At 40.8% G+C, this 27,885-nt stretch overlaps 1 protein-coding gene across 3 annotated transcripts in view; it reads right to left on the bottom strand.

Moving 5' to 3' along the window:
- LOC150085658 (LIM domain-binding protein 2-like) overlaps positions 1-27,885 on the bottom strand; it is a 323,298-nt gene that overhangs the window by 242,497 nt on the left and 52,916 nt on the right. For all 3 annotated transcript variants that reach the window (XM_090373421.1, XM_090373423.1, XM_090373422.1), the window contains exons 2-3: positions 15,755-15,885; positions 1,569-1,962 (exon numbers count right to left, since the gene is read on the bottom strand). In XM_090373421.1, coding sequence (XP_090229547.1) covers positions 1,569-1,684 — 116 coding nt within the window. In that variant the 5' untranslated portion in view covers positions 1,685-1,962; positions 15,755-15,885. The remainder of the gene's footprint in view (positions 1-1,568; positions 1,963-15,754; positions 15,886-27,885) is intronic.

Genomic DNA, 27,885 nt, shown 5'->3' with positions numbered 1-27,885 from the left:
GGGCTGAGAAGTGGCAAGTTTACACTGACAAATGTAAAGTACTGCAATATGGGTAGCAGTAAGCCAGGAGAAATGTACCAACTGGGTGGTGTTACACTCGAGTAGTGGAGAATGAAAGAGACCTGGGGTAATTGTGCAGTCAGATATGAAGTTTTCTGAGCAGTGCAGACAGGCTGCCAGAGTAGGTCATGGGGTCCTGTCAATGATATACAGGAATTTTGCGAGTAGGGATAAGGAGGTGATTATCGCCTTGTATAAGGCAATGGCGGGCCACACCTTGAGTACCGCGTAGAGGTCTGGAAGCCTCATTTTAGGAAGGATGTAGATTTGCTAGAAAGAGTACAGAGGACAACAAGACTGGTGAAGGGAACAAAGGGATGCTCTCAAGGAGAAAGGCTTAAGTTCTGCAAATTGCAGCTTCTGGAGCTGCAATTTGCAGAACTTAAGCTGCAATCAGATCACCGACGAGGTGATCTGATTGAGGGGTATATTGAGGGGTAACGGATTGAACAGGCTCAATGCTCATGAGATTTTTTTTTACTTGCTCAGATTATGAACCTGAGGGGGCATAGATTCAAACTGAGGAAAGACATTTGTAGAATAGATGTGCGGAAGTTTGCCTTTAGCTAGCGGGTAGTTGATTGCTGGAACAAACTTCCATCTGTTGCTGTGGAAGTTGATAACTTAAATAAATTCAAGGCAGAACTAGACAAACATTTGGAACGGATGGATCAGTGAAATGGGAAGGATTTTTTTTTTTTTTTTGGCTGATGCTGTATAAGCTTACTTTCTTGCATCATGTGCCTCTACTAATGCTAACAGAATCGAATAGTTCCGAAACGGGTCAGCAGTGTTTTCAGTTTTTAAAATCATCCACTGGATGATGTAATGTTATTTTCGATTAGAAAGGATATTAGTTACTTTAGGTTGAGTACGTGGACAAATGTAGTTGTTTGTCCACACCCCAGGCACTGTCACCATCACTGAAGGGGCAACGCGTCCTAAGGCTGCCAACTGTAAAACTTACCACAGAATAGAGTTATTTTATAGAACTATTTCACCGGGATTTAATTTTGAATACTGATAAACCATTGTAAATGGATCATCATTAGTGTTGATATCCATTAGAATTTTATCTTTAAATTCTGAAGATGTGCTTTAAAAAAAAAAAATAAAATAAAAAAGAGAGTATATAGGCGCTTCTGTAGCCAGGTGGGAAGGAGCAGCAGTGCATAACACACGCTTCTTGATTAGACCGGGGTTCGAGCCCGTCACCACCGAATACGGAGGATGCGGAAAGGTCAAGGAATTACCACCGCATATTCCCGGAGCAACATGGCCTTAGTTGCTAATGCTCCTAAAACCAAATAACAACAACAGAGAGTATATGATGAAAGAGGGAAAAGAAATCGAGTTTCTAAGAGGGATAATTTTGAAGGATATAAAGATGCAATCGTACAAGGTATTCGTAAAAAAAAAAAAAACAAACACAGTATTATATGGAACATGGAGCCACGCAAATTCGTAAACATAAAGCTTACCCATGGTAACATAAACATAAAACTTACCCATGGTCCAGAGGACGCCCGTCTGGCATTGTATGTGGAAGAGGATGACCAGGAATTGCGGGTCCATGAGTCATCACTCCAGGTCCTGATGTATGGTGAGGCATTTGACCTGGCATGGAACCTGGTAAAGGTCCGTGGTGAGGGCCGCTTTGAGTGGGACCCGAGATGGAATGGGGTCCCGGTCCTGGGCCTGGATGGTGTAGAGAATGGTGAGGACCGGGAGCCGTAGGTGGACCAGGTGGAGCAGTTGCAAGGGGATGATGGGGGTGAGGGGGTCCCTTCCAGCCGGATTCGTCCAGGGCTGTGGTGGTGGTGCCTGGGTGGGGATGACACGTTGGCTGGAAGGCTGCCCTCCTACAGGCTATCCTTTAGCTTTGCCAGGTTGGACGCATATCTGAAAAACAAAAACGTTCCAGTATTATATTACAAGTTCACTGTTAGACTATGTTATCCTTTCCAATTTTATCGAAAATAGGCAATCTTTATTATTTTTCAACATTGCATACATAAGAGAAACAATACTCTACTTTTCATGGCCGCTGGGGTGCAGCATTTCAAACAAACTGAATTATGAACTAGCGTATAACTTGATGCTATTCATAAAATAGACAAAAGGAAAAAAACCGCGAAAGTGTATGAAGTCGATTTCGTCACGTGTATTTCCACCTACATAGGAACACAGCCAGTCCAATTCTGAAATTTTATTATCGACTCTTTTTTGTTTCTTTTAACTTGAACGGCATGTGAATGATGGAAAGTGCCAACGGAGAGGTCACAGATCCTGAAGGTTCAGGATTTGCTGTTTTCAGTTTCACTTAATTAGCTACAAGGAGAGAGTGGCTAGACAGTAGCACTCTGGTGTCTATTAATCAGTTAGCATTCACCAGCTAGGCTTACGCACTGATATTTTTTTTTTTTTTTTTTGTATACAGGATGTTTTGTAATATATGCGTCATACTAGATTATACAGGATCAATTCAGAACCCGAAAACAATTCATATAAACATGTGACCAAATCTAAACGGAGATTTGGTCACATATTCACACTTTTAGTCACACTTTAAATTACAACCATCACGGAGTTGCTGGTTGTAATTTAAAGAAATGGCTATGCAGTTTTCAATAGTAAAAAAATATAATAAATAAGGCACATTAATGGCCTTTTCTCAGCCATCCTATGTGCTCTGAGTGGTTCATCAGAAACTTGCCTGTTTATCTTGTCAGCCTACCACCATTCACTATATGACACTGCACAGTCTGTGATAACTACTAGTTCGACTTTCCTTAAATGTTCAAAAATGCATGTGAGCCAAACCTGGAAGTCACATTCCTCACATCATAGATCAAAACAACAGCCCAGCGTTCCTCTTTACAAAAGATAAACATAACGTTAGAATCCAAAGCATAGTGGAATCAAAAGATAAAATTGATATTCAACTTAAAGCAACTCTTTCCATCATATATGGAAAGAGTCAAGCGAGGTTCTGGATCGAATAATTATTCAGAAGCTCAGGTTCAATTTAATCAACAGACGGCGATAGCCCAATTTCCCAATTTGGGTTTGCATAAATGTCAAAAGACATAAAAAGTAGATCCTTACTCTAGCCAATCCAGAGATTAGTCTCGAGGGCTAGCTTTCTTCAGAAAACACTAACCAGAACGAACTAAGCTTACCAGACCCCATACCATACTGTATACCACTTCAAGATAATAGTTAACAGAAGCCATTAATTAACTCACTGCCACCCACCAGTACAGTAAGCGCTGGTGGGGTTCCACAAATTCTGGCGCCTCCGTAGCCAGGTGGGCAGGAGCAGCAATGCGAAGCACACGCTTCTTGATTTGACCGGGGTTCGAGCCCGTGACCACCAAATATGGAGGCTGCAGAAAAGTCAGGGAATGACCACCGCATATCCCCGGAGCAATATGGCCTTAGTTGCTAATGCTCCTAAAAACCAAACAAACAAACAAACAACCACAAATTCTGATCAAATTTCTAAGCCAGTATATGACTGACAACTCCTCTTTATCTTTAATAACGTCTTGAATATTTGTGTTTTTGTATGGGCGGCTCCTAGAACAGAAGTTCATCTTCGCCTCGTTGCTCTGTTCAGTTTTTACAGACTCTGTCAAGGTAAGGCCAGTGTGTGTCGTGTAATAAAAAAAATAATAATAATAAAATAAATAAATAAATAAAAATTCTCATCCCGCACAGAACGGAGGGTTCTGTGCCAGTATAGGAGAAAAGGAAGGAGAGGGAGAGAGAGAGAGGGGGGGGGGGAGAAAAAGTTTTTCATCCCGCACGGGAGAAAGTGATAGGACAGAAAAATTTTGTATGTGAGCTTGTGTGTGTTCTGCACTCTAGTGTTGTGTATTAACGTCTTGAAAAGAAAATTTTTTCGTAAGGAGTGGAAAACTACAGCTTCATCATAAGGTTCGAAATGCAGTTGACGTAAAACACTTTCAACCAAAATCTAATGCCTCGAGCACGCTAAAGTTATTAGAAATGTTCAAATTTACAGTTGGCTTCCGTTTTATGATCACACGGACTCAGCTGGTCGATATGCTGAAGCTTTTGCAATTACTAACGACCGCGCACAGCTTGTTCATTTACATACCAGAAAATCTGACAATCCTAAATCATACAGCCAAATAAACAAACCTTCCAAGTACACTATCGAGGTGAGTGGTCCTCTAGGCACCTCAGATCACAACTTGATGATGGTCTCTTCTCCAACGGAGCGTTTCTCTCGTGGCTCATCTGAGTAACCTCGTATTATTTGGCCCTACAAGAATGCAAAAATTGATCTGCGAGATTTCTATTCTTCTCTTCCTTCGTTGGATTAGTGTTTTAAATCTTCAGTTGTCAATGTTTGCTCAAATCGAGCAATTGAAATTATTCTTGTAGGGGTCGCGCAAGTAGCACAGTGCAATCGTCACCGTCTTCCGAACACCAGGTGGAAAAGGTCCAGGTTCGAATCCCACTCCGTGGCTGAGTTAGTCTGTCTCAGGGGTAGACGGCAAGGTTTTTCCCCCCCAGAAACTGGGGATTTTCGTCCAGCGAAGCTGGCAAATCGACCAGAGAACACACGCAATTTACAGACCCAATACACATGTGTAGTTGAATTAACATTATGGGTGATCATAATAAATAGTTTATTCTTGTATCCTTTATTCCACACTCCGCCTTAAAATCTCGTCCTTTATCTACCTAAACCTTGGTTTTCCAATAAATGCTCCAAGGCTGTTCAAGATAAGAATGTTGCATATCGCAATTGGCCTGCACACAAATTTTCGGATTCATTTTCTGCCTACAACATAACGTTTCCCAAGCTTCTGAACTCCATTCAAAAAAAGGGAAGTTACGTTAACAATGACCCATCTCTTACAAAGTATCTCCACTCTGTCTCATAGACGTTGTTTCTACTGCATGCCTTTTCTATAGATATTTCCATGGGCACTTTTCTTCTGAATTAGCTTCTATAATGCCGCCTTTCTCTTCAAAACTAGTCCGAACACCTGCCCAACCAATCAGCATCCTTTTACTGTCTAACTTCAAATTCATCCAACTTTTCTTCTTCCTTCAACTTCCGTCTTCTGGAACAAGATCCCCTCAAACGTATTTCCTGAAAATTAAAATCTACAGAAATTCAAGTCTAATGTCAGCAAATATCTTCTTTCATCTTTTCAACACAAGCACTGTGCTTGTGTTGAAAAGTTGACTATAGAGCCCTGTTGCATAGCACAATTGCTAAGATCGCCTCCCCCCCCCCACACACAGGGTGGAAAATACCCGAGTTCGAGTCCCGTCGATGACGGCAGGAATTTTGGTGTTTTTTTTTCCCCACAACGTAGCGGAATTCGTCAGTCTCAGGCGAGGGTAGCATAGGTTTTTCATCCGGAAACGCGGGTTTTTAGTCCAACAAACAGAAAATCGACATCAGCACACATGGAATTTACAGACAATATACAGGGAGCAATACGGCCTTAGTCGCCGATGCTCCTAAAACCCTACTACTACTAAGGACTATAGGTTCTAATACTTTTCGTGTTTGGGGTTTTCATAATAAATAAATAAACACTGCTGCCTGCCTCACTCGCCAACTTCTTGGAGCACAGATCTCTAAATACACTACGTGATCCCTCAACGCTCAACCATTAAAAACCTGCTCACCACCAACCAAAGTATACAGGGTGTCTCAAAAATATTGGTACAAACGTTAGGGGAGGTAGGTAACATCTAAAGGAATGTGAATCGCATAGGAACCCATAACCGGAAACGTCACCGTAAGTCGGTACACGGCGCTGTTCATCAGTTCGCGAGACGGAAAATTTCTGGTTTACTCATTCAAGCAGTAGTCGTCGGACGAAGAGCATGCACCGATATACGAACTGTGAGCTGGCAGACATGCACCTAGTGTACGGATTAGCAGAGGGACCACACGGTGTGCGCCCCCATGCGGCACAACATCGCTTCGCAATAAATGTGTGGGCAGGTATGGTCGGTGACTGCTTAGTCGGCCCATACCTGTTACCATCCAGCATGAACTTCGCTAAATATCGGATCTTTCTTGAATAAGTTCTACCAGGGTTACTTGACGATGTTCCAGCAAATGTGAGACGCAACATTTGGTTTCAACATGACGGGGCGCCTGCCCATTATGGAAGATGTGTTCGTGACCATTTTGAACAGGCGTTTTGGGCGTCGATGGATTGACCTTGGTGGACCCGTTGTCTGGCCCCCACGCTCACCTGATTTATCGAGCCTTGATTTCTTTCTGTGGGGCCCTCAAATCTATCGTGTATGAATCGCCTGTGGAGACGGAAATGGATCTCGTGGTGAGACTCGTCTGCGCTGCTGCTACTGTCAAAGAAACTCCAGGTGTGTTCGACCGTGTCCGCCAAACCATTCTGCGTCGGTGTGACGCATGCATCGCGTCTCATGGTGGAACCTTCGAGCATCTGTTGTAACATCATGAAATGCATCCATCTCGTACTCCATTGTTAATATTATGTCAAATAAATGTTTGCCACTAATTACTGTCTTGTGTCATTTCTGCTTCTTGTGCCTCTGCTACTACTTTCCCGTGACGTTTCCGGTTATGGGTTCCTATGCGATTCACATTACTTTAGATGTTATCTACATCCCCTAAACGTTTGTACCAATATTTTTGAGACACCCTGTATATCAACTTTCAAGAAAACAGACGAACTAACAATAACATACCTTCACTCCCGCCCTAAAAGTTTGGAATCAGCGTGTGGCAAATGTTTCGTTAATTTTTTTTTTTTTTTTTGAAATTAGCTATGACAGGTAAGGTTTAATATAAAAAAATTAATATCTTAAATCTTAAAAACTTTATAATACATTATAAAGTTTTTAAGATTCTTATTAAGTACTGAAATACTTACAGGAGAAAAAAAAATTGAAGTGTTTAATATTAACAACTACACAAATTTTTCATCAAAATATCCCCACGAGATTTTTACCACTGCCTTACACAGACGTGGCATTCTGGCGATTAATTTTTATAATAGTGTCTTCACTAACATTATTCCAAGCGATCTACAAGGTTTCCCATCAATTTTGTGAAGACGGTCAAGGCTTCAAGGTCTAGACTCTAGATAATTCCATAAAAGCTCTATTGGGTTTAAGTCAGGCAATAGGGGTGGCTACACCATAATTTTCAATCCCTTCCTATTGTTTAGTGGCTAGAAGGTCCTTGCACAAGTGCTTCAGGTCATTGTCTTGTTGTAATATAAATTTTTTTCCACAGAGTCGAAGTCCAGAGGATACTGCATTATGTTAAAAAAAAATTTATAGCATTCTTTTCTTAAAATTCCTTCAATTCTGACGATGTTATCCACTCCAGAAAAACAGACGCTACCACATATCGTGATGGAACTACCATCATGTTTGACTGTAGGCAATAAACAATGTGGCACATTTTTTCTTCAGTTGATCGTCAAAACCCTACGCTTGGATCCAAAAATTTCCAATTTGGATTCATTCGTGCACAGTACGTTTTTCCACTCAATTTTAAACAAAAAAAAAAAAAAAAAAAATGCTGATGGCTCTTAGCCCAAGCAACAGTTTCTTTCAATTTTGCAATTTTAATAAAGATTTTCGGACCGCTACGACGACCACGAAGTCATGCTTGTTTAAGACGCAGTTTTGCAGTGGACGTAGACAAGGGAGTTTCTCTGTTCTATTGAGCTCAGCTCGGATTTCACGTGCAATAAGTCGTCGACTGCATTTTGAAATCAGTGCTATGGTCTTATCTTCTGAACGACGGTTGCTCTATTTCATAAGACTCTTACTTCTCAATTTATATTATTGCACTTGGTGATGTACTTCTTCACCTTCCTGGAATATTCTCGAATATCCTAAAATTTTCTTAAATATTATTTAACTTTACTGATTTTATACATAACAGAAAATATTTTACTAAAAATTGGTGAAAAAAAAAACAAACTTGGCCTATTTTAAAAAAAAAAAAAAAAAACTTTGAAAATTAACAAAAATGAAACGAGATTCCAAACTTTTAGGCCGGAGTGTAGATATAGAAGTTATTTTATTCATTGAACTGCCAGAGCTCTACGACTGCGATTTAGATTAGACACTACATCAGCGGAAGCCTTCTGCACCTATCATCTCACTTTCAGAATCGGATAATCAGAATGCAAACTCCAGGTGGAATATGGGAGCGACAAGTAACTACAAGTGTCGCCTAGGGCGTAGTCTTATTGGGACTGCTGATTAATGCATTAATAGCACCACTAGTCGGCCAACATCTGGGATATATGGAAGATCTCAAAATTCGAACTCCCATCATTCAGAATGCAAGACTTGCACAGATCACCTGAATCCGTTAATGCAATTCTGAATAATCTCCTATCTTGCATAGTTAGGACTGAAAATCAATCCATTCAAATTTGCCTTGATGATCACTAAACCCTATTTATGATTCTGGTGTCATTTAACAACCCACATATTCCTAGTTACATCTCATACAACCACAAACTACGATTCCATCAACAGAATCATCACACGCTGCTGCAAGATCTGTAACATATTAATGATCACAGAATAATAAAGAAGTGTATCGGACATTGTTATTTACCACTATTATATTGGGCTGAAATATGGTCCTTGGCAGCCCCCACAACAATAAAGCCACTGCTGGCAAATAAGTACTGGTTATCCGTAGCCGAGTGGTCGGGAGCGCAGTAACACACGCTCTTTGAGTAGACCGGGGTTCAAGCCCCTCACTGCTGAATATGGTCGATCTGCCAACCCGCACTAGACCGGCGTGGCAGATTATAGTCCATTTCCCTCAGCATGAATTGTTGTGACCTTCCAAAACTGCTACAACTCCACCCAATGATCTGATCAGATTTTCCCAGCAAATATAATTTTGGAAAACTTTGATAAATCAATCTTTAAAAATCTTCCGTCTGATTCTACAGCCTCTGTGGACCATCTTGACTATAATCAATTGGCAAATTTTGTTAAAAAACTATTTTTACTGCTATCACAGAATCTACCAAATGGAAAGCTTTCCGTAGAAAATGTACCCCGTGGTGGACAATTGAACTAACAATTCACCGTCGCAAGGTTCATCACGCTAGGCGCCTTTATCAAAAAAAAAAAAGCAAAACGTAATAGATAGTCTTTACGTGTGGTCAATAGGTTACATTTAAATTATAAAAATGAGAAGAGGATATATACTAAAGAAATATATAATAGGAAGGACAAATCTTTACAGAATTTTGTACATACAATTGGAAATAAAGATCCGTGGGGTCTTACATATAAAATCAGTAGAAAAAAATTCATCTCAAATAATACTGAAACTCTGAACTGGACGCAAACTGCCAATCAAATACTTGAGAGATTTTTTCCCCATGATGACAGAACTCTTGATTCTGCTCCCATACTACAGTTAGGAAAGAAAATGAGCAATATGATTCTCCCATTTCTACTCCTTTATTTTCTGTGGAAGAGCTTAAAAATGCAGTTTCTTCTATGAGAAATAACAAATGCCCAGGAACTGATTTCCTGGAAAGCATTTTCATAAAAAGATTCTTTTCTATTAGGCTAAAACATCTTTTGAAGCTCTTCAAGTGTCTTGAAGCTGGTAATTTCCCTGTTATTTGAAGTCTGCTCTCATTAAACTAATCCCAAAACCAGGTAAATGACCAACTGATCCTAAACCATACAGGTCTATCGCTTTATTATCTCACTTAGGCAAGTTATTATAAAAAAAAACTCATGGCATACAGATGTAATCAACTTCTTTTTGAAAATAATCTATCTTCCTCTCTCAGTATGGATTTAAAGCCTGGCTGTAGTTCCGAAGATGCGCTTTTTGAATTTAAAAATTAATTTGTTTGAAATTAATCCTTTCAATGCTTCCCATTTTGAATTTGCTGTTGGTAACATGATCAGTTGGTCCCACCGTATAGAATTTAAATACTGTCTCAGACCACCGTAGAAGGGTTTTTACGAAAGCAAAAACCCTTCTTTTACCCCTGATGGTAGTTATCCCTTTCAGTAAATCCACATCAGCACGCTGTTATCACTGCCACCTAGTGGTTCCTTTATCTGCAGATTCTTAATGCATGAAGAATCACTACTGCTAATTAAATCAATTAATTAAATTACTTCCTCTGGTTGCCCCCCGAACATGCTGCTGCTGTAGAAAACAATCATCCAATAAATACACAAAAGCCTTGTTAGTGTGTGAGTGACTGATCCACAAGTTCCAGTCAATATCTGGGAAATTAAAATCCCATTATAAGACTCTCTGATTTACTGGCCCACTATTTCTCTCTCCTGTTTTTCATTATACTCATCAGGTCATGATGAGTATAACTCATCATGACGATGAAAAAGTCTATTTCGTTGTACTCATCAGAGTCATTAGGCCTATAACAAACTCCTACTCTCAATTTTGCTTTCCCAGTGTTTATGTCACACCAAACAGACTCAACATTGCATTGTCCACCCATGTCAACTGGCTGCACTTCATTAGATTTTATGTGTTTCTTAACTAAAAGCATAACCCCTCCCCTTCCTGTACACATTGTACTCCCCAAATTCCAATTCTGCATTCCTTATATCTGTGTGACACTACGTCTCTGATATCTGCCTTTGATGTTCTGACCAACGCCTCAAATTTATCAAATTTATTTACTAAACTCCTAGCATTGGTGTACATGGATTCCACATAGAGCGCCCTGGTCTTGCGACTTAAGTCTCCCCCACTTCATTCCCATGATCCCATCTTCCTTTCCCCAACTTTCCTCTGTTGGGCCCTATTACCTTAAATGCGTAGTTTTCCTTGGCCTTAACTGTTCCCCCCCCCCGGGGAGGGTAGGTTGCCTTTGCAGGGTTACCCCTTCTGTTCTCCATTCTTCCAAGTCCTGGTGGAAGCCTTCCTATCATTCACCTGTTATGCAAAACTAAAGCTGTTACTCCGCGCTCCCTTCCAACAAAAACTTGTCTTTTTTGGGGGAGGGAGGGGAATGGCTTTTCCTACTAAGCTCAGGCAACGCCAGTCTTCGTCCCGCCAGAGACTTTATGAACTACAGCCCTGGCTTACCTCCCCGTGGTACTGGACATCAACTAAGGGATTGTAGTGTTCCATGGGCTCCTGGAATAAGAGGCCAGATGAACAACATACCAGTATAACCTAACTACATGACGCTAACCACACAATACACACACTATCTGGCCTTCACAGATACAACGCGGAGTTTGGGGAACCCCCTGTACCGCTTGACAGAAAAGAAAAAAAAAAGACAAAAGTACACATGTCTGCGCAGGTAGCACGGTGACTATAACCACTCAACTTTCAAACCCGGTGAAAAAGGCCCGAGTTCGAATCTCGTCAAATGGACCAGGAATTTATGGGTTTTTTCCCTCCATGGCTGAGTTAGTCGGTCTCGGGCGTGGACAGCAAGGTTTTTTCCACGGCAATTCGGTTTTTCCAGTCAAACCGGATGGAAAACGCCTGGGTTTGAATCCAATCAATGAGGCGAGGAATTTTATGGGCTTTTTTTCACTCCGTGGCTGATTTCGTCGGTCTCGGGCGTGGCGAACAAGATTTTTGTCACGGCAACTCAGAAAAACAGGCAAATCGACGAATACATGCAACACGCAATTTATGGACATATAGGTGTGGCCCTAATATGACAGTTTGTTTGTTTTAATAAAAATAAATTACACCTAGATAGTCTGAGAGGATAGCACAATGGTTATAACCACCGTTCTTCTCTTCACATCGAGCAGAAAAGGCCCAGTTTAGAATCCTGCTAATAAGGCGAGGAACTTTATCTGCATTTTTCAATCCGTAGCTAAATTAGTCGATCAATCAATCAGTTTACCGCTAAAAAACAAAATGCTTTTCTTCATTGAGCTAGATGAGTAGTAAAAAATGCTTTTGGCATTCTAACTGATCAATGAAGAGTATTTTGTAGGCCTTTAGAGATACAGCCCCAAACAGTTAACAAAGTGGTGCTTGCTGCCTTCACAATACGTTATGCAAGGCAAGTGAAATGCCTGCCGAAATAGAACCATTACCACCTAATGCTGCCCTACAGAAATTAGGTTTCCTTCGAAGAAAGCTACACGTGAAGCTTTCCAAATTCGAGTAGCAGCATTTAAAGATTACTGTATTTTGTATCTCCTGCTGGTTCGGTACTATGGCAGCAAGCAACAGTTCGTCGTGGAAGAATACAAAATTAAAAACTATGTACCTTGATTTTTATTATATTTAAACAACACTAGATTCACAATAATTTCCTATTATAGTACAATAAAATATGCATATATACATTGAGTGATCACTGAATTATAACCACCTATCTAATACTTCGTAGGTTCTCCTTTTGCCTTCAATACAGCAGCAGCTATCCGACGTGGCATTGATTCAACAAGATGTGAACGCCTGCACGAATCGTCGGACCCGGCGCTCATCTCTAACATCAACCTTTCGCTGACGCCTTCAAAGCTAAAAATATTTTTTAAATCACTCAGTGATCACCTTTTCAGTTTTGCCGTCGAGTCGTTGTTTGACCATTCTGACGCCAGTACCGATGCACTTTAACAACCGCGGATGTGTGTAATGCGGCTAGCAATGCAGGTATGGAAGTGATTGGTGTATCCAAACGCCTGATATGCCTTTCTATAGTGTTCCACAAGTGCTCTATGGGATTGAAATCGGCAGAGTTCGGAGGCCAATCGATATGCCGGAAGTCAGAACTGTGTTCCTCAAACCATTCCTGCAATCAAGTGCCCGATGGCCCGGCGCATTGTCATCTTGGAAGACGCCATCGTCATTGGGGAAAAAGTGTAACATAGCGGGGTGTACACAGTCAGAAAGCAGTTGACGATAGCGGAGACCAGTGATACGTTGTTCCACATGCACCAGGGGTCCTCCAAGTTCCTGCCAGTGAAACATGCCCCACACCATACAACCACCTCCACCGGCCTGCACTTTTGATACCATGCATGATGGATCAAGAGCCTCATGTTGTTGACGACAAATCCGTACAAGACCATCCCCGGTGTGGAGTGAATAACGTGACTTGACTCATCCGACCAGCACACCTTCTTCCAGTCTTCTAACGTCCAACTTGCATGCTCTTTGCACAAGGCGAGTCTTTTAGGCCGATGAACCTTGGTTAGGAAAGGATGCCATAGGGGTTCTCTGCTGGTATAGTCCATACGTGCGAGTGTGCGACGCATGGTCATGCCAGACATTGTACCGAGTTGGCCCGTGTTGTATTCCGAACAGGCAACTCGTACAGGCGAACAGGCTGCGCCTGTTCGAATCGTCGGACCCGACGCTCATCTCTATCAACCTTTCGCTGACGCCTTCAAAGCTAAAAATATTTTTTAAATCACTCAGTAATCACCTTTTCAGTTTTGCCGTCGAGTCGTTGTTTGACCATTTTGACGCCAGTCCCGGTACACTTTAACAACCGCGGCTCTCGAACATCCCCACCAACTGGTGTTCGAGAGCACCAGGTCAGCTGTTTGAGAAATCGAGGCACCAGCTCGTCGAGCACCCACAATCTGTCCTTTATCAAAGTCCGATAAATCCTTCTTTTTACCCATCACGCTCGGAATTTTACTACCTACTAAACCACTGACACCTTATCTATGCTACGTAGGTCGACTAACTGCGCACTCTCGTACATCACGTGGTCAACGGGTCGCATTCAGTTTCCATAGGGGTGGTCATAATTCAGTGATCATTCAGTGTTTGTCATTCACACTAACCTGCAGCTGAATTCTTGTAATAACGCTCATTTCCCAACTGAGGAAGGACTACTTAAGTCGGAAAGCTTTTGGTGATTATTTACTTTATTTTTAACTTTTTTATTAAAGAATATTTTTACCCAAAACCTGTTGTTTTTTTAGCTGGCTTCTCAGTGAAACTGAATTATCTTTCCATAATGAATCCTGAGAACAGAGGCCTCTTTCACCTAACCTGAAGATGTTTATTAATTAATTATAATCATACTGATGGATATAGCCAATATAAAAATAAACTCTTAAATTTACCTGTCATTTAGAAATCTTTTCCTATTTCTTGCCAAGCTATTGCCGCATATGTTGATCTTAGTGATTGGGTGACTTAATATTATATATCACTTCGTACACTCACTTTTTCTATTAGCATTTCCTCCAGTTTCCTCTGCTCACGCTATCACATCTCACGAAATATCTGTTCGAAGTGAAAACGTGAGCCGGCCTACAATATTACGTGATATCACGTGAATACGGAAATGACAACAGTGTGTCTCCTACCAATACAACTAAATGGGAAATATGGCTCTCATAAATTTGACGTTTGACATGTTTTCATGTGAGCTCGCGTGAATTCAGTGAGGTGATAGCGTGTTTCTACCTTTATGGACATAATACACATGAACTCAGCAGTTGGTTCTTGGGTGACCTTAATATGACATAAAAAAAAAAGATCCATCTGAATATTAGTGCTGCTCTTCCTACCATGTACTGGGAAGGAAGCCACACAAATTAGCCACCCAGCACAGTGGTGAGCGTAATCCCCACGTGTGAACTTGGCTGATTGTTCAACCGCTGTTCAGCCAGTCACAGTAGATCTGTGACATTACAGAACGGGAGTAATTAGCCATGCTGACTGTTGTCAAGATGGCACTTGGACGTCATTCCCCCACAATCATTCCACGTTCAAAGTTGGAAAGATCTCGATGCAGACCCATTCTTCTTCAGAGACACTCAAAATATAATTGCCACGTGTGCTAACTAAAATTTTATATCAGCCATTCCGACTTGGAGCTTTCACCACCGTAACGGAGTAGTCCATTCCTACACAAGGGAATGGTGCTAATGAAAAGTCAACTCAATGTAAATCGAGGGATCTGGCCACACAGCTAAGGTTGCACATATCTGCTTTCTACGCTTGCTAGATTTGTGAAAAGTCTAAAAACCTGCGAAAGAGACATACTAAGGATTTGATTAAATAGGAGCTTTCTATTTTTATCATCAAGATTAGTCGGCAGTAATGTTGCAGAAGGCCCAGGAGACTTGAAGTTTGGAGGGTGCGGAAAATAATTTCATAAATATCGTAGGAAGAAAACATCTTAAAAAACGTTATGTTGCTGTATGGAAAAATGAAATTCAGTAAGAATGACTTTTTTTTCCACAGGGATCCGAGTAGTTTGTGGGATCCTCTGAACAATACTGTACTCCCTCGATTTTCTGCTACGCACTGGGGTGAGAGAGAGAGAGCACATTATAATTTGCTTCTGCATATTCGAGTACTAATTTATTGCCTTTGTAACAAGCTTTTTTATTGTCTAATTTATTGTCTTTGTATTTAAAGCCATTTTAACTGTTTCTGTTTAGCTACTGCGGCCATAGCGCCACTGATAACTAACTGAACATGAACAACATTATATTATTAAATAATATAATAATATCCTTGGGGGCACGATGGGTGCTATACTCACGGGCCCATGAATAAGAAGGTCCCAAATCTCAACGGGAGCACTCAATCCAAGAACACCTTTTCTCCAACATTAATTCTCAACTCCCCCCCCCCTCTTCCCATGCACTCTAGGACCGGCCTTAATATACTCTTATTAGATAGCAAATAAATAAAGCATTTCGTGAATTATAAACTTACCAGTTTATCCAACATCAAGATTGTCTGAGAAGGCTACTGTATTCTTCGATACTGTATCAAATTGGCCAACATTATTTCCTAAAAATCCTTTTTAGCTGAGATACGCTGATAATGATGATATTAATGATTTCCTGGTGAAATGAAACAATTGAAACATCTCTTAGATAAATATTTCTGTTTTAGCTATAGTCTGATTTAACTCAATTTAGTAATTCAAAGCGAGTAACTTATTCAGACTGAACGATGTCTATAATAAGATCAGTTTATTCAATATATTTTTTTTTAAATCAGAAGTTAAAAATAACCTTACAGCATATTTATTTCAAATCATTGTTTAAAATTGATCGGAAAAAAGAGATAAAAAAAAAAAAAAATCAGTTGAAATGACGGCATAGTCGTCTCTTTGAGACCACTAATTTTTATAAATTAGGGGTGTCAAACCAAAGTCCCAACCGCTTATTGTGCGCCTGTAACTGTTGTAAAAAAAAAGTTTCAAATTCATGGTCTTTCAGTATGGGCTTACTCGTGCTGGGGCTCCAAAAATAGATATTGTATTGTTTGTAGTTGACAGTAAGCTAGTTTTATAATCGTCCGAAGGGTAGGTGTTTTGAAGGGCAATTTAGCCAAATAAATATGGATTTCATTTTGTTTCCAAACATAACATAACTATCATCTCTCTGTAGGTCACAATTATACCATCTGTTTTTGTAGATCGCTCTCACAAGTTACTATTATTTCGCAATTACGGTGTGGGTTGGTTGTTGTAGGGGGCGGGTGTTTTAGGCGCATCAGCAGCTTAGACCATATTGGGCAGTATATAATATGTTTGTAAACCGCGTTCTATGGTTTATTTTCTGTTTGTTGCACGAAAAAAACCAATTTTCCGGGAGAAAAAACCAGGTTACACTCGCCTGAGAGACTAACTCAGACACGTGGAAGGCCTATAAAAATTCTTCCACATGTCATTAATGGGATTCGAACTTAGTTCTTTTCCACCCGCTGTGGGGAGGACGGTAGTCATACCAACTTTAATATCCACTAAGGTCAATTACAGTGCATGCTGCTTTTGTGACCTAGGATAATGTTATCATTCATATGCTGTTATCACTTTTATGGAGTTCCAATCAAACGTATATTAACACAGTATATAGAAAGAAGTTTATTGCACTCAGTGCTTCGGTTTTTGTTATCGTTTTTTTTTTTTTTTTTTTTTTTTTTTTTTGCCGTATTCCGTTTACGTATGTGCAATGGAAGTGATTACGTAACACTGTGATCTGTTCAGGAACTACAACACGTTGCGTGTCTACTTATTGCTGTTATTTCGTATAGTTCATATGGTTGTAGGCGTCCATTACTCCGTGGAAGTGCTATAACTGCATTCTTGGCAATCTGATTGTTCCGCAGTAGAAATTAACCTTTTTCTAATTCTTGATTTTAATATTTTCTTTATTTGCTCTTAATGGTCAGTGTGGATAACTGAGTGGTCATATGCCAGGGTACATATGAACAAAGTGCTTTAAGTGACTGTGGTAGTTCAAACCTGTATGACTACCAGAGATATTCCTTTTATTCTCTCTATCTTGCGAACTACTCTGACCATATGGTCGTCCAGGAATACAAACAGAATAGTTATTTATCATAACGGTTTAATTTTTATTGATGGTCTTCTCGAAGAAACAGTGTATAGTGAAATTAAAGTATTTTATATAACTTGGTGTTAAATGTTTTCTATCTGTCCGCTTCCAACTTTTTGTCTGGCTTCCGACGAAACAGACGAGAAGTGGTATTGGCAAGACTGAGAATTGGACACACTCATCTTACTCATCTCTTCCTATTATTGGGAGAAAACCCACCACAGTGCTCATCCTGTCAGACGCAACTTACGGTCCGTAATTTTCTGGTTGATTGTCCTTTACATTCAACCATTCAGTCAAACACTTTTCAGTCACTCTCCACGTTGAATATATCACCTGATTTATCTCATTTCTTAGGAAATGAAGCAAATATTGAAGAACTTTTAAATGTATCTAAAACATATTGGCTTGTACAGAAGTATATAATTTAACATCTCTAACGATATGCTTCTTGTGAATAAACGACGAACAGACAATTTGGCCTTAGTACCCTTGTGTCGTTAAATCCAATACCAACAACAGCTTCCAACTTTTTATGTCACATTTCCGCTCTCCATCAATAAACAGCATTTTCATCGGTTATTGTTATCAATTACGCTGTGTCCCAAAGTGATCGCAATAAGCGCCATCTACTCTATACAGAGCATTAGCATCTGAGGCCATATTGTGTGTGTTATATTGAGTAAAGCGTGTTCTGGGACCGACCTGCATGTTGTGCGGAAAACCCCAATCCTTCGACTTGAGATCAGCTAACTGTAGCCTCGATTGAAGAAGTCTTAAGAAAATTTGAAAGAAACAGCAGACAGATGTATCAAGCTGCCACGCTGGACTAATAACGAGCATGAGAAAACGAAAATTTGAATCACGAAAAGTCCGTCGCATGCGATCAAGGGTTGCCCTATCCGGAAAGCATTTTTAGGGAGACTAAGCTTCCTTTGTTATAACTTCTTATGTCGTAACTATTAAAAATCGTTTGGAAACCCCTTCTGTGTAGGTTTACAAATATAGGGGGGGGGGCGGTAGGGTGCACATGGGACCTGTTCGTGAATCTCCCGGAGAGGGCAGAATTTGTAGTTTCGTACTCGGCTGCCATCTGAAATAGTTTTATAGAATTACAAATTAGTTTCTACAAGTGGTGTGAGGTCGCTTGTAGAAACTGATTTTGTTTCTTGTAGAAACAAAATCAGAACATTAGCCATAGAACGTTAACAAACAGAAACGTTAGCCACGCGAATAGCCAAAATAACTTTGCAGTTATTCTAAAAAATATGGTACTTCACGTAATGCCTTCGTCGAAGCAAATGGAGGGCACCTGTAATAAGTTTTATAACTTTTGTGATACGAAACATTAATTTATGCATATTTAAGAAAACGAAGGCATACTTTAAAACTCGTGGAAGAAGGTCGTACACCAAAAAATATCCACGATCATTGCACTTCTGTACACTATGAAAAAAAAAGGTTCCAGTAAATAAAACCGTGGCGAGTTAGTTTTATCATATTTTACCTCCTGGAAACTGTTTAATCATCCGCAAACCGGTCTAAGAATAAGCGCAATTTACATACACGATATTTTCAGAAGTTAATTTATAAATCTGTGGGCCCTAGACAAAACATTCGTGTACAGGTCCCTGCACTGGGGCAACGAAAAAAAATGTTTTTCAAATAATAATACTCAAAACACTAAATTTTTCAGATTAGTAAACACTAATCTAAAAAATTAGTGTGTTGAGCATCATTAAACCGTATTTGCATTCCCAAACGAGGAAGATTTCTGGTAACAGTCCTACAAAGGTGGCCAGAGACGCATTCGAACACATTCTCTACTGCATAAAGCTAGCGTCCTAGTTTATTATCTTGAGGCAATGGTTAACCTCTCCTACCCGGCCTGCGTCATGCTTCTAAGCGCTGTGTTGTGGAATTCGATACTCAGAACTACCACCTCACGGATTTTCTGACCTTGAAGACCCTATGCGAGGGAGTGGTTGTGTTTTACGCTCCTCTGGATTGCATCCTTAAGCTATAAGTCTCGATTGCGTAACTAGTCCAAGATTTACTGAACGATGCTTTTGAACAAATAAATAAATAAATTTTCTGTTTATAACTTCGGGACGACCACATAGTCAGAGAGTTTACGAATCTATAATTTAACTGATGCAAAAAAATAAATAAATAAATAAATAAAATTAAATTAATTTCCGTTAATTACTCCGAAGTTTTAATTAGTCACATGTCGCTTTTGGGACCATACACTGATGTGCGGACTAAAAGAGATCGCACAAATGTCAACTGTAATAAACGTAAAATAATGTTTGCATATTAATATTTTATCACTGACATTATTGAAAAATTCTAAAGACTGCATAACCTACTAAAATGTAGAATTTTATTCTTAATGATGATAAATTTAGTACTAAACAACACAAGTATTTAATGATGTATTTTTCATGTTTTTAAACCAAAAATTCAATATAATAATATAGGAGCCTTAGTGATAGCAATTCTTAAAGAAAATTTTAAAAAATCGTACCAAGGGGCTCAAAATCGGTAGGGAGGGTAGAGATTTAATTAAATTTTACAAGAGAGAGAGAGAAATTTACTAATTAAAAAATCAATTCACACACAAACACATTAATTATGAAGTTGGTAGCAAAAAGTGAGCTCTGCTTCAGGAAGCCCAGTGGTTCTTGTGGAGTTACGGATTAATTCGATTTCGTTTAATGTATTAAATTTAATATCTTGTAAATTTAATTTCTGTAATTTTTATTTCCTATATATTTTATAAATATCTGGAAATATTTTATATTCCTATAATATTTTATAAATTAAATTCTTATCTTGTAATGTTTAAATCCTTAGTCAATTTACCTACTACTGGTGGATCTATCGTGCTCTCGACGCGTCCCTGTGATGTGAGTTAATCTCTTGTATCGCATATATTCAAAGATCAATTAAGTGAAATATTCTAGCTAAACTAAATGACTTCTTCCTTTTTTTTTTTTCAATGTAAGGGGTGTACCGATTTTAATTCAAAAACTGCTTCATTACTATATGGAAATGAGTCACTGAAAAAAAACGGGTGGATGCTCTAGAGTCTAGACACAAATTAAATTAAACTGGGTGCAAGTCAGGGACTCAAGTATCCAAAGACATATTAGGTAATTGCGTCAAAATTTCGGGTGTCAGAACAGAATAGGATGTGATGGGTTAAATTTATTATTATTACTTTATTTTGTTAAAAGGATAGGTGGGCAAGAACCAAAGTGTGTCTGCCAGGAGTCACAGTTGATGATATCGCGACAGATTGTCGGTTTTAAGGGGGGGTGAATATCATTATTCACCCCCCCCCGTATTGCGAGTACCAATGATAGAGCACAGTCTGCCCCAATATAAGTGTAGGAACTTATACGCATACTGGAAAAAAATGCTGTAAGTTAGGTCAGAATGCATTTTATTCATTCAAAATTGAATAAGGAAACATCATGCGCCGTGAAGCTATTTACAAGCAGCACTTGTAAACAGCTTCACAGGATTCACCCCTTTAACAGCATAACACCAGGGGAGGGGGACGAATAGTGAATTATAATACAACTTTATTACACAATTTTAATGAAAACACTAAAATACTTCATGGAGCAAGGTTGTTACATCAATACAGATACAAGAATTAGTTTTTAAATTAAATTAATGGGGAATAAAAGCTTCTAAAATCACATCTGTAGCAAATGGAGTTTTTTTATATAATTTCCTTTGACTGATTCAACAAGATTTTTCGGCGCCCCCTTTACTAAGGATTTCATGATTTGTAAAATTTGGCGCCCCTTTAAAGAATACCGCCCCGGGCAAGGGCCCTGCTAGCTTGTGCCTTAATCCCGCACTGGTATGAGTTGTAATCCGTCATTTTATGGGTTGGAGTTACTGCTGTTGTAACTGAGTTACTTGTAAGATAGCAGTTGTATAGGCCTTCTTAGCGCATAATTTGTCACAGTCTATTTAAAATCGATTTAGGACCTTAATTTATTTGACGAAAAGATCCTATTTAGGCATTTTAGAGAGGTTAGGTTGAGAGAGCAGTGGGTCTGTCTTCAGTCTGCCGAGATATCTCTGACTTCGTGGGTGTGATAGGCCAGATAAAACTAGCGTATTATATCTAGATGTCATAACTTGGCCAGGATACACTGAATTATGACCACCCTATGAAAACTGAATGAGACCCGTTGACCACGTGAGGTACGAGAGTGCGCAGTTAATCGACCTACGTAGCATAGATAAGGTGTCGGTGGTTCAGTAGGTAGTAAAATTCCGAGCGTGATGGGTAAAAGGAAGGATTTATCGGACTTTAATAAACGACAGATTGTGGGAACTAGACAAGCTGGTGCCTCGATTTCCCAAACAGCTGAAGTGGTGGGGTGTTCGAGAGCTCCCGTAGTTAAAGTGTAACTGAACTGGTGTCAAAATGGTCAAACAACGACCCGACGGCAAAACTGCAAAGGTCAGCGAAAGAGTGATGTTAGGGGTGAGCGCCGGGTACGACGACTCGTATAGGCGAAAAGGCACAGCACTGTTGAAGAGTTGACTCCCCAATACAACATGAGCCAACTCGGAACAATATCTAGCATGACCATACGTCGCACGCATGGGCTATACAAGCAGATGACCCCCAACGGCATCCTCTCCTAACCAAGGTTCATCGGCGTAAAAGACTCGCCTGTTGCAAAGAGCATGCAAGTTGGACGTTAGAAGACTGGAAGGTGTGTGCTGGTATGAGTCAAGTCACGTTATTTACTTCACACCGGGGATGGTCGTTTACGGATTTGGCGTCAACAACATGAGGCTCTTGATTCATCATGTAGGTATCAAAAGTGCAGGCCGGTGGAGGTGGTTGTATGGTGTGGGGCATGTTTCACTGGCAGGAACTTTGACCCCTGGTGCGTGTGGAACAACGTATCATTGGTCTCCGCTATCGTCAACTGCTTTCTGACTGTGTACACCCCGCTATGTCACACTTTTTCCCCGAATGGCGATGGTATCTTCCAAGGTGATAATGCGCCGAGCCACAGGCACTTGTTGTGCAGGGATGGTTTGAGGAACACAGTTCTGACTTCCAACATATCGATTGGCTCCCGAACTCCGCCGATATCAATCCCATAGAGCATTTGTGGGACATTATGTTTGTTGTTTTGGTTTTTAGGAGCATTAACAACTAAGGCCATATTGCTCCGGGATATGCGGTGGTCATTCCCTGACTTTTCCGCATCTTCCGTATTGGTGGTGACGGGCTCGAACCCCGGTCTAATCAAGAAGCGTGTGCAACGCACTGCTGCTCCTTCCCACCTGGCTACGGAGGCGCCTGGGACATTATGGAAAGGCATATCAGGCGTCTGGATATACCAATCACCTCCATACGTGCATTGCTGACCGCATTACACACAGCTTGGTTGGCCATACCTCCTGAACGCTTCCGACTTCTTGTTGAATCAATGCCGCTTCGGATAGTTGCTGCACTGAGGGCAAAAGGAAGACCTACGAAGTATTAGGTAGGTGGTCATAATTCAGTGATCACTCACAGTGTATGTGTACTGTATTTGCTTTGTTGATAAGAAACTTGTTAACCGAGATCTGGCTAAAGGAAAAATTCCATACAAAAAAGTGAACCTTCATTTTCCTCTGCAATTTGATCCTGAATTGTGGCTCGATTTCGTCACAAGATTTAATCGTAATCCTATGCCAAACTCAGATCTGGCTCTACTAACAGAGCCCACCCAGCAAGAAGTGTTGAGCACCATTCAGATCACAAAACAACAGCTGATCGTCGCCATCAATTCTCTACCTGCCTCGTCAACCGCTGGTGATGATGGAGTTCCCCAATTCATGCTCAAATGCCTAAGTCCGTACATTATTCAGCCACTTTTAATTATTTTCAACCAGTTACTCTCGAACCAGATTTTCCCACAGCAATGGGAAAACTATCTTATCAAACCTTTAGCCAAAGTTCAGTCGCCATCGAAACCTAAACATTTCCGACCCATCTCCAACTCCTCCAGCCTGCTGAAGCTCCTGGAGAAGACCTTACTCCCGATCCTCACCAAGCAGATCATGCCCAGTAATCCAGCCCAAATTCACTACTCCCTTCCAAACAGATCAACGATCACAAATCTGCTAGCCACAACGAATACTATCTTGTCAGCATTCGAGAAAAGGCACGAACTAGCTGTGACTTACTTAGACATTGAGGCTGTATTTGATGCCGTCCAAGTAAACCAACTACTCACTCTCCTGGAATGCCACTTCCAGATCACAGGGAACATATTATGCTTTCTCTCCTCTCTTCTGAATAACAGAGTTATAAAGCTTCATACAGGAGATCGCACCCTTACTAGATCCGTCACCGCAGGAGTCCCACAAGGAGGGGTCCTTTCCGGCCTTCTGTTCTCATCTATTATCTTCCCACTGGTTGCACATTCTCGATGTCTACTGAGCTATGCAGATGATATCAAGATACTGACTCCCATCATCCCTGGTCAAGACCTTGATCTGGTAAAAACGGAAATTAACAACACTCTCACTGCAGTCACATCTTACCTCTGCCAGTTCGGGCTCAAGATCAATCCTGCTAAGTCCGAATTCACGGTGTATTCATTGAAGCAAACTCCTTCTTCTCTCCAGCCTTCGGTCGGCAACATCCTCATCCCAATTGCATCCAGCCATCGTGATCTGGGCGTTGTATTCGACTCCAAACTTCGATTCAACGCCCACATAGACATGCTCCTCACACGTGCTTCAAGACTCCGGTGGATAGCAAAACAGCATCTCCTTCATATCAGAGATAAAAAGACAACCGTGAGGTACATAAGAGCAATCATCTTTCCACCTTTACTCTATGCTGCTGAAATTTGGGCGTCAGCGGCACCATCAATAAAGAAACCACTCTTTGCCACAGAATTCTGGCTCCTAAAGTGGGCCAACAGGAAGCACAACCTTCCAGCTCTGATTCACACCACGCAGCTTGCCAACTCTCTCGGGATTCCACGGCTTCCCACCTTAGTCGAAGACCAACGCCTCCTAGCAACAGTCAAGATGATAACAGGCATAATCGCAACACCTTCATTCTGGGATACCTGTGGCTGGAGGATCCCCCCTGCTGCCCTTAGGGCCAATCCCGAGCTCTACTCGCATTCAGCGCGACTCCATCTCTCGGACAGGTTCCTTCCTCAGCAGATGTTCAAGCAAACCCAGGCACTTGACGCCGACCTGAACAAATTCGCTATTGACCGGACTTACAGGAAAAAAATTATGTCTAGTAGGACTAATCTGCATTGACATGTGTACCTTGCATCTGTTCCTGTCTGATTGAGCTGGTGCTCTTATCTCGATGTTAAGTCAGCTCAATCAGACCTAACTCTCGTAAGGAGTTCTCTCCTTTGTATAAAATATGTTTTCTTTTGTAAAATTACCTGTTTTTGTAAATTAATTGTTCTATTTTCCCGGAAGTTTCGGGAAGTTGTACAAATGTAAACCCCTGGCTTTTTGGCCGTGAAGGGCATTAAAGATTATCTCTCTCTCTCTAAACTTCCAAAGTGTCTACTTCGCAAACAAGAATCCTCTTGATATTGTGAAGAGCATACAGAAGGCTATATTTAATCACCAAGTAGCCAAAATGCTATGATATATTTCTGTTTCCATGCGTTTTCGGAACTGATAACTAAGTGACTGCAGAGGCGACCGAGGAAATAGAATATATTCCTTCACTAGTTTAACATTCATGGCATCAATTCTTGTCTGGAGCGCCAAATTGCGGCTGAAATTTTCTTTTTTTTTGTGGTAGTGGTGAAGTTATCTACGAAGGACAGCTGGACCACCCACATTACTCCCAGGTACTGGTGATGTTTGACTTTTTGGATGGGCCAGCCATTTAGAAGCATCGTGATATCATATTTCTTGTGTTTTTTTTTTTTTTTTTTGGAGAAGGAGATTTGGGCTGATTTCAGAGAGTCCAGTTCAAGACTAGTCAAACATAGAAAGTTGGCAGAATCAGTTATCTGCTGTTCATGCACATCAGCATTTATGCTTTACAACTGTTTGTACTCTGAATAGGTTTCACGTGATGCGCAACAGGACCATTAATTAAGGGAAAGGCTGAATTGTCTCTAAAAGATAAAGATTTGTTGTGGTTGACATGTTTTCTATAACTGAATGACGATACGATGGAAGGGGACCAAAGTAATTATAAAGTAGTAATTATTTGATGATTGATTTTTTAAAAATATATTAATAAGTTACATCCAATGGAAACAGGTTTGTCTTTATAATTCTTCCCCGACATGAAGGGATGGATTATATGCTTAAAGCCTTCTGAATTAATTAAATGCTTGAGGAGCTCTTCAGGGCTTCTTGGAAAGAAGGGCGAGGGAGTTGTTGTCAGCGTGGTACATCCTAACAGATAGAATGATTCTGTTTGTAGAGATGGAATACATTTGAACAAAGATGAGTGAAAGGTTTTTTGCCAATATCGTTGATGCACTAAGGATTCATAGAAACGGACCTTATCTATTATCCTCCAGCCAATGTAAGTCACAAGTAAGTATAACCGAACCTACACATAGATATACGTATGCATAAATAAATATAAACAAACATATCCTGGTTAGGTTATGTTAGACTTACTTGAAACTTACACTGGCGGGAGGATAATAAAAAAGTACCAGAGAAACTGCTAGTTCAGGGAGGTAGGGGCAATATAAATACGGATCAAAGTCACGCTTGTACACACATCTAAAGGAGTCCCCCCCCGAGGGTCCTGTTCTGGACCAGATACTGGCCCTCCAGGTGCAGCTCGAAAACAAGCTGAAAGAATTCTCTAGAAGAATAACCACTGCCCTCAGGGGAGAAATTGTGACCATCTGGACTAAGCTGGAAACAATTCTGCAGAAGGTCCACGTAGAAGCGGTAACAAATAAGGAATTGGAGGCCTATGTGGGTCAAAACAAATGCCACAGCAGCACCCACTTACGCAGAAACGCTAGGGAAACTTACAAATGTACCGACCAAAAGTCAACCGTTCCAAAGAAAAATCCTGTCCACACCCAACATAGAAGTTGTACGACAGGTAGGGAATGACAAATCCACCAGTGGGGAAATAAAGAAAAAAGTCAGAGAACTTGAAAGAGGACTTCGGCGCAAATAGAATCAAAGCTATCCGAAAAACCAGGAACCCTGGAACAGTTATTGAAATGGCAACCAAAGAAGAAGCACAGGAGATAATAACAAACCCCAAGAACTCCACCCTAGGCTTTACGGCAGAGGCCCCCTTTTCTTCTGGGGGCCTTTTTTTCTTCATTTTTGATACTGACCAGGACATGACATCTGAAAGTCTAAGGGAAGAGATATACAGGAAAACCTCAGAAACGAATTACCTGAGAAGGATGAAAAACAGTTGATTATACCTAAGTACAGAACAAAATCTAGAAATAGTGGAAACTGCAACTGGGTGGTAGAGCTGGCCCCGAAGCATGGCAGATCCTACGAATGCAAAACACCATATACATAGAGTGGAGCAGTCATAGATTAAGAGAACGTGTGGACGTACCAAGGTGCTTCCGATGCTGCAAGTACGGCCACATAACACACAACTGTGCCCAAAAAGAAGCAACATGTGGCCACTTCTCTGAAATGAGCCACAATTACAACAGCTGCCCAAATAAAGAGAAAGATCCCATCTGAACCAAATGCAAATTCCTGAGGTTAGATCATGCCTATTCCACACGCGACACGAACTGCCCAACCTACCAGAAAGCTAAGAGTTCGTATCAGTCACGAATCAATTATGGGGACACACCATAAGAAATTTAATAATGGAATCCTAGTGGTGCACCAAATAAACGCGCAGTGGGTCAGAGCAGTGGTCGACAAAGTACGGTAAAACACTGATGAGGCTAACGCAGATGTTATCCTGATACAGGAGCCCTACACTCACACATGGCAAGTCAGGGGCTACCCGCTCCGATATAAAATTGTATAATGCAATGAAGACACTCCGAGGGCGGCGGTGGTAGTACGGAACCCGGTGGTAGTACGGAAATAACCACGACAAAATTACCACAACTCTGCACGCCATGGGCAGCATGTGCCCATATTATTAACTCTGTTGGCAGCCTGTATGTGATCTCGCTGTACTGCAGACCCGGAACAGAAATATATTTCGCTATCACTTACCTACAAACGGTGCAAGAAACCCTAGCAGGACAAAGAGTCGTAATCGGCGCCAATGTAAACTGCAGCTCCCCTGTCTGGCACAGCACAACACCGAACCGACGAGGTACCAGGAATGGACAGAGGCTCAAGGAGGTTCCTAGCAAATTCTATCTTCACTGTAAAGAATCAATCCTTCAATCTACCGACATACTGCAACACCCAATGGGAATCAACCATAGACATTATGCTAACCACAAGAAACATAGAAGCTCATGTGACCGATTGGACAGTGCAAAACGCCTGGAC

This window comes from Mastigoproctus giganteus, chromosome 5 (assembly GCF_048544385.1).
Source record: "Mastigoproctus giganteus isolate SK-2022 chromosome 5, ASM4854438v1, whole genome shotgun sequence".
NCBI lineage: Eukaryota > Metazoa > Arthropoda > Arachnida > Uropygi > Thelyphonidae > Mastigoproctus > Mastigoproctus giganteus.
Note: the sequence above shows the minus strand (reverse complement) of the source record. Positions and strands in the feature narration are given on the sequence as shown.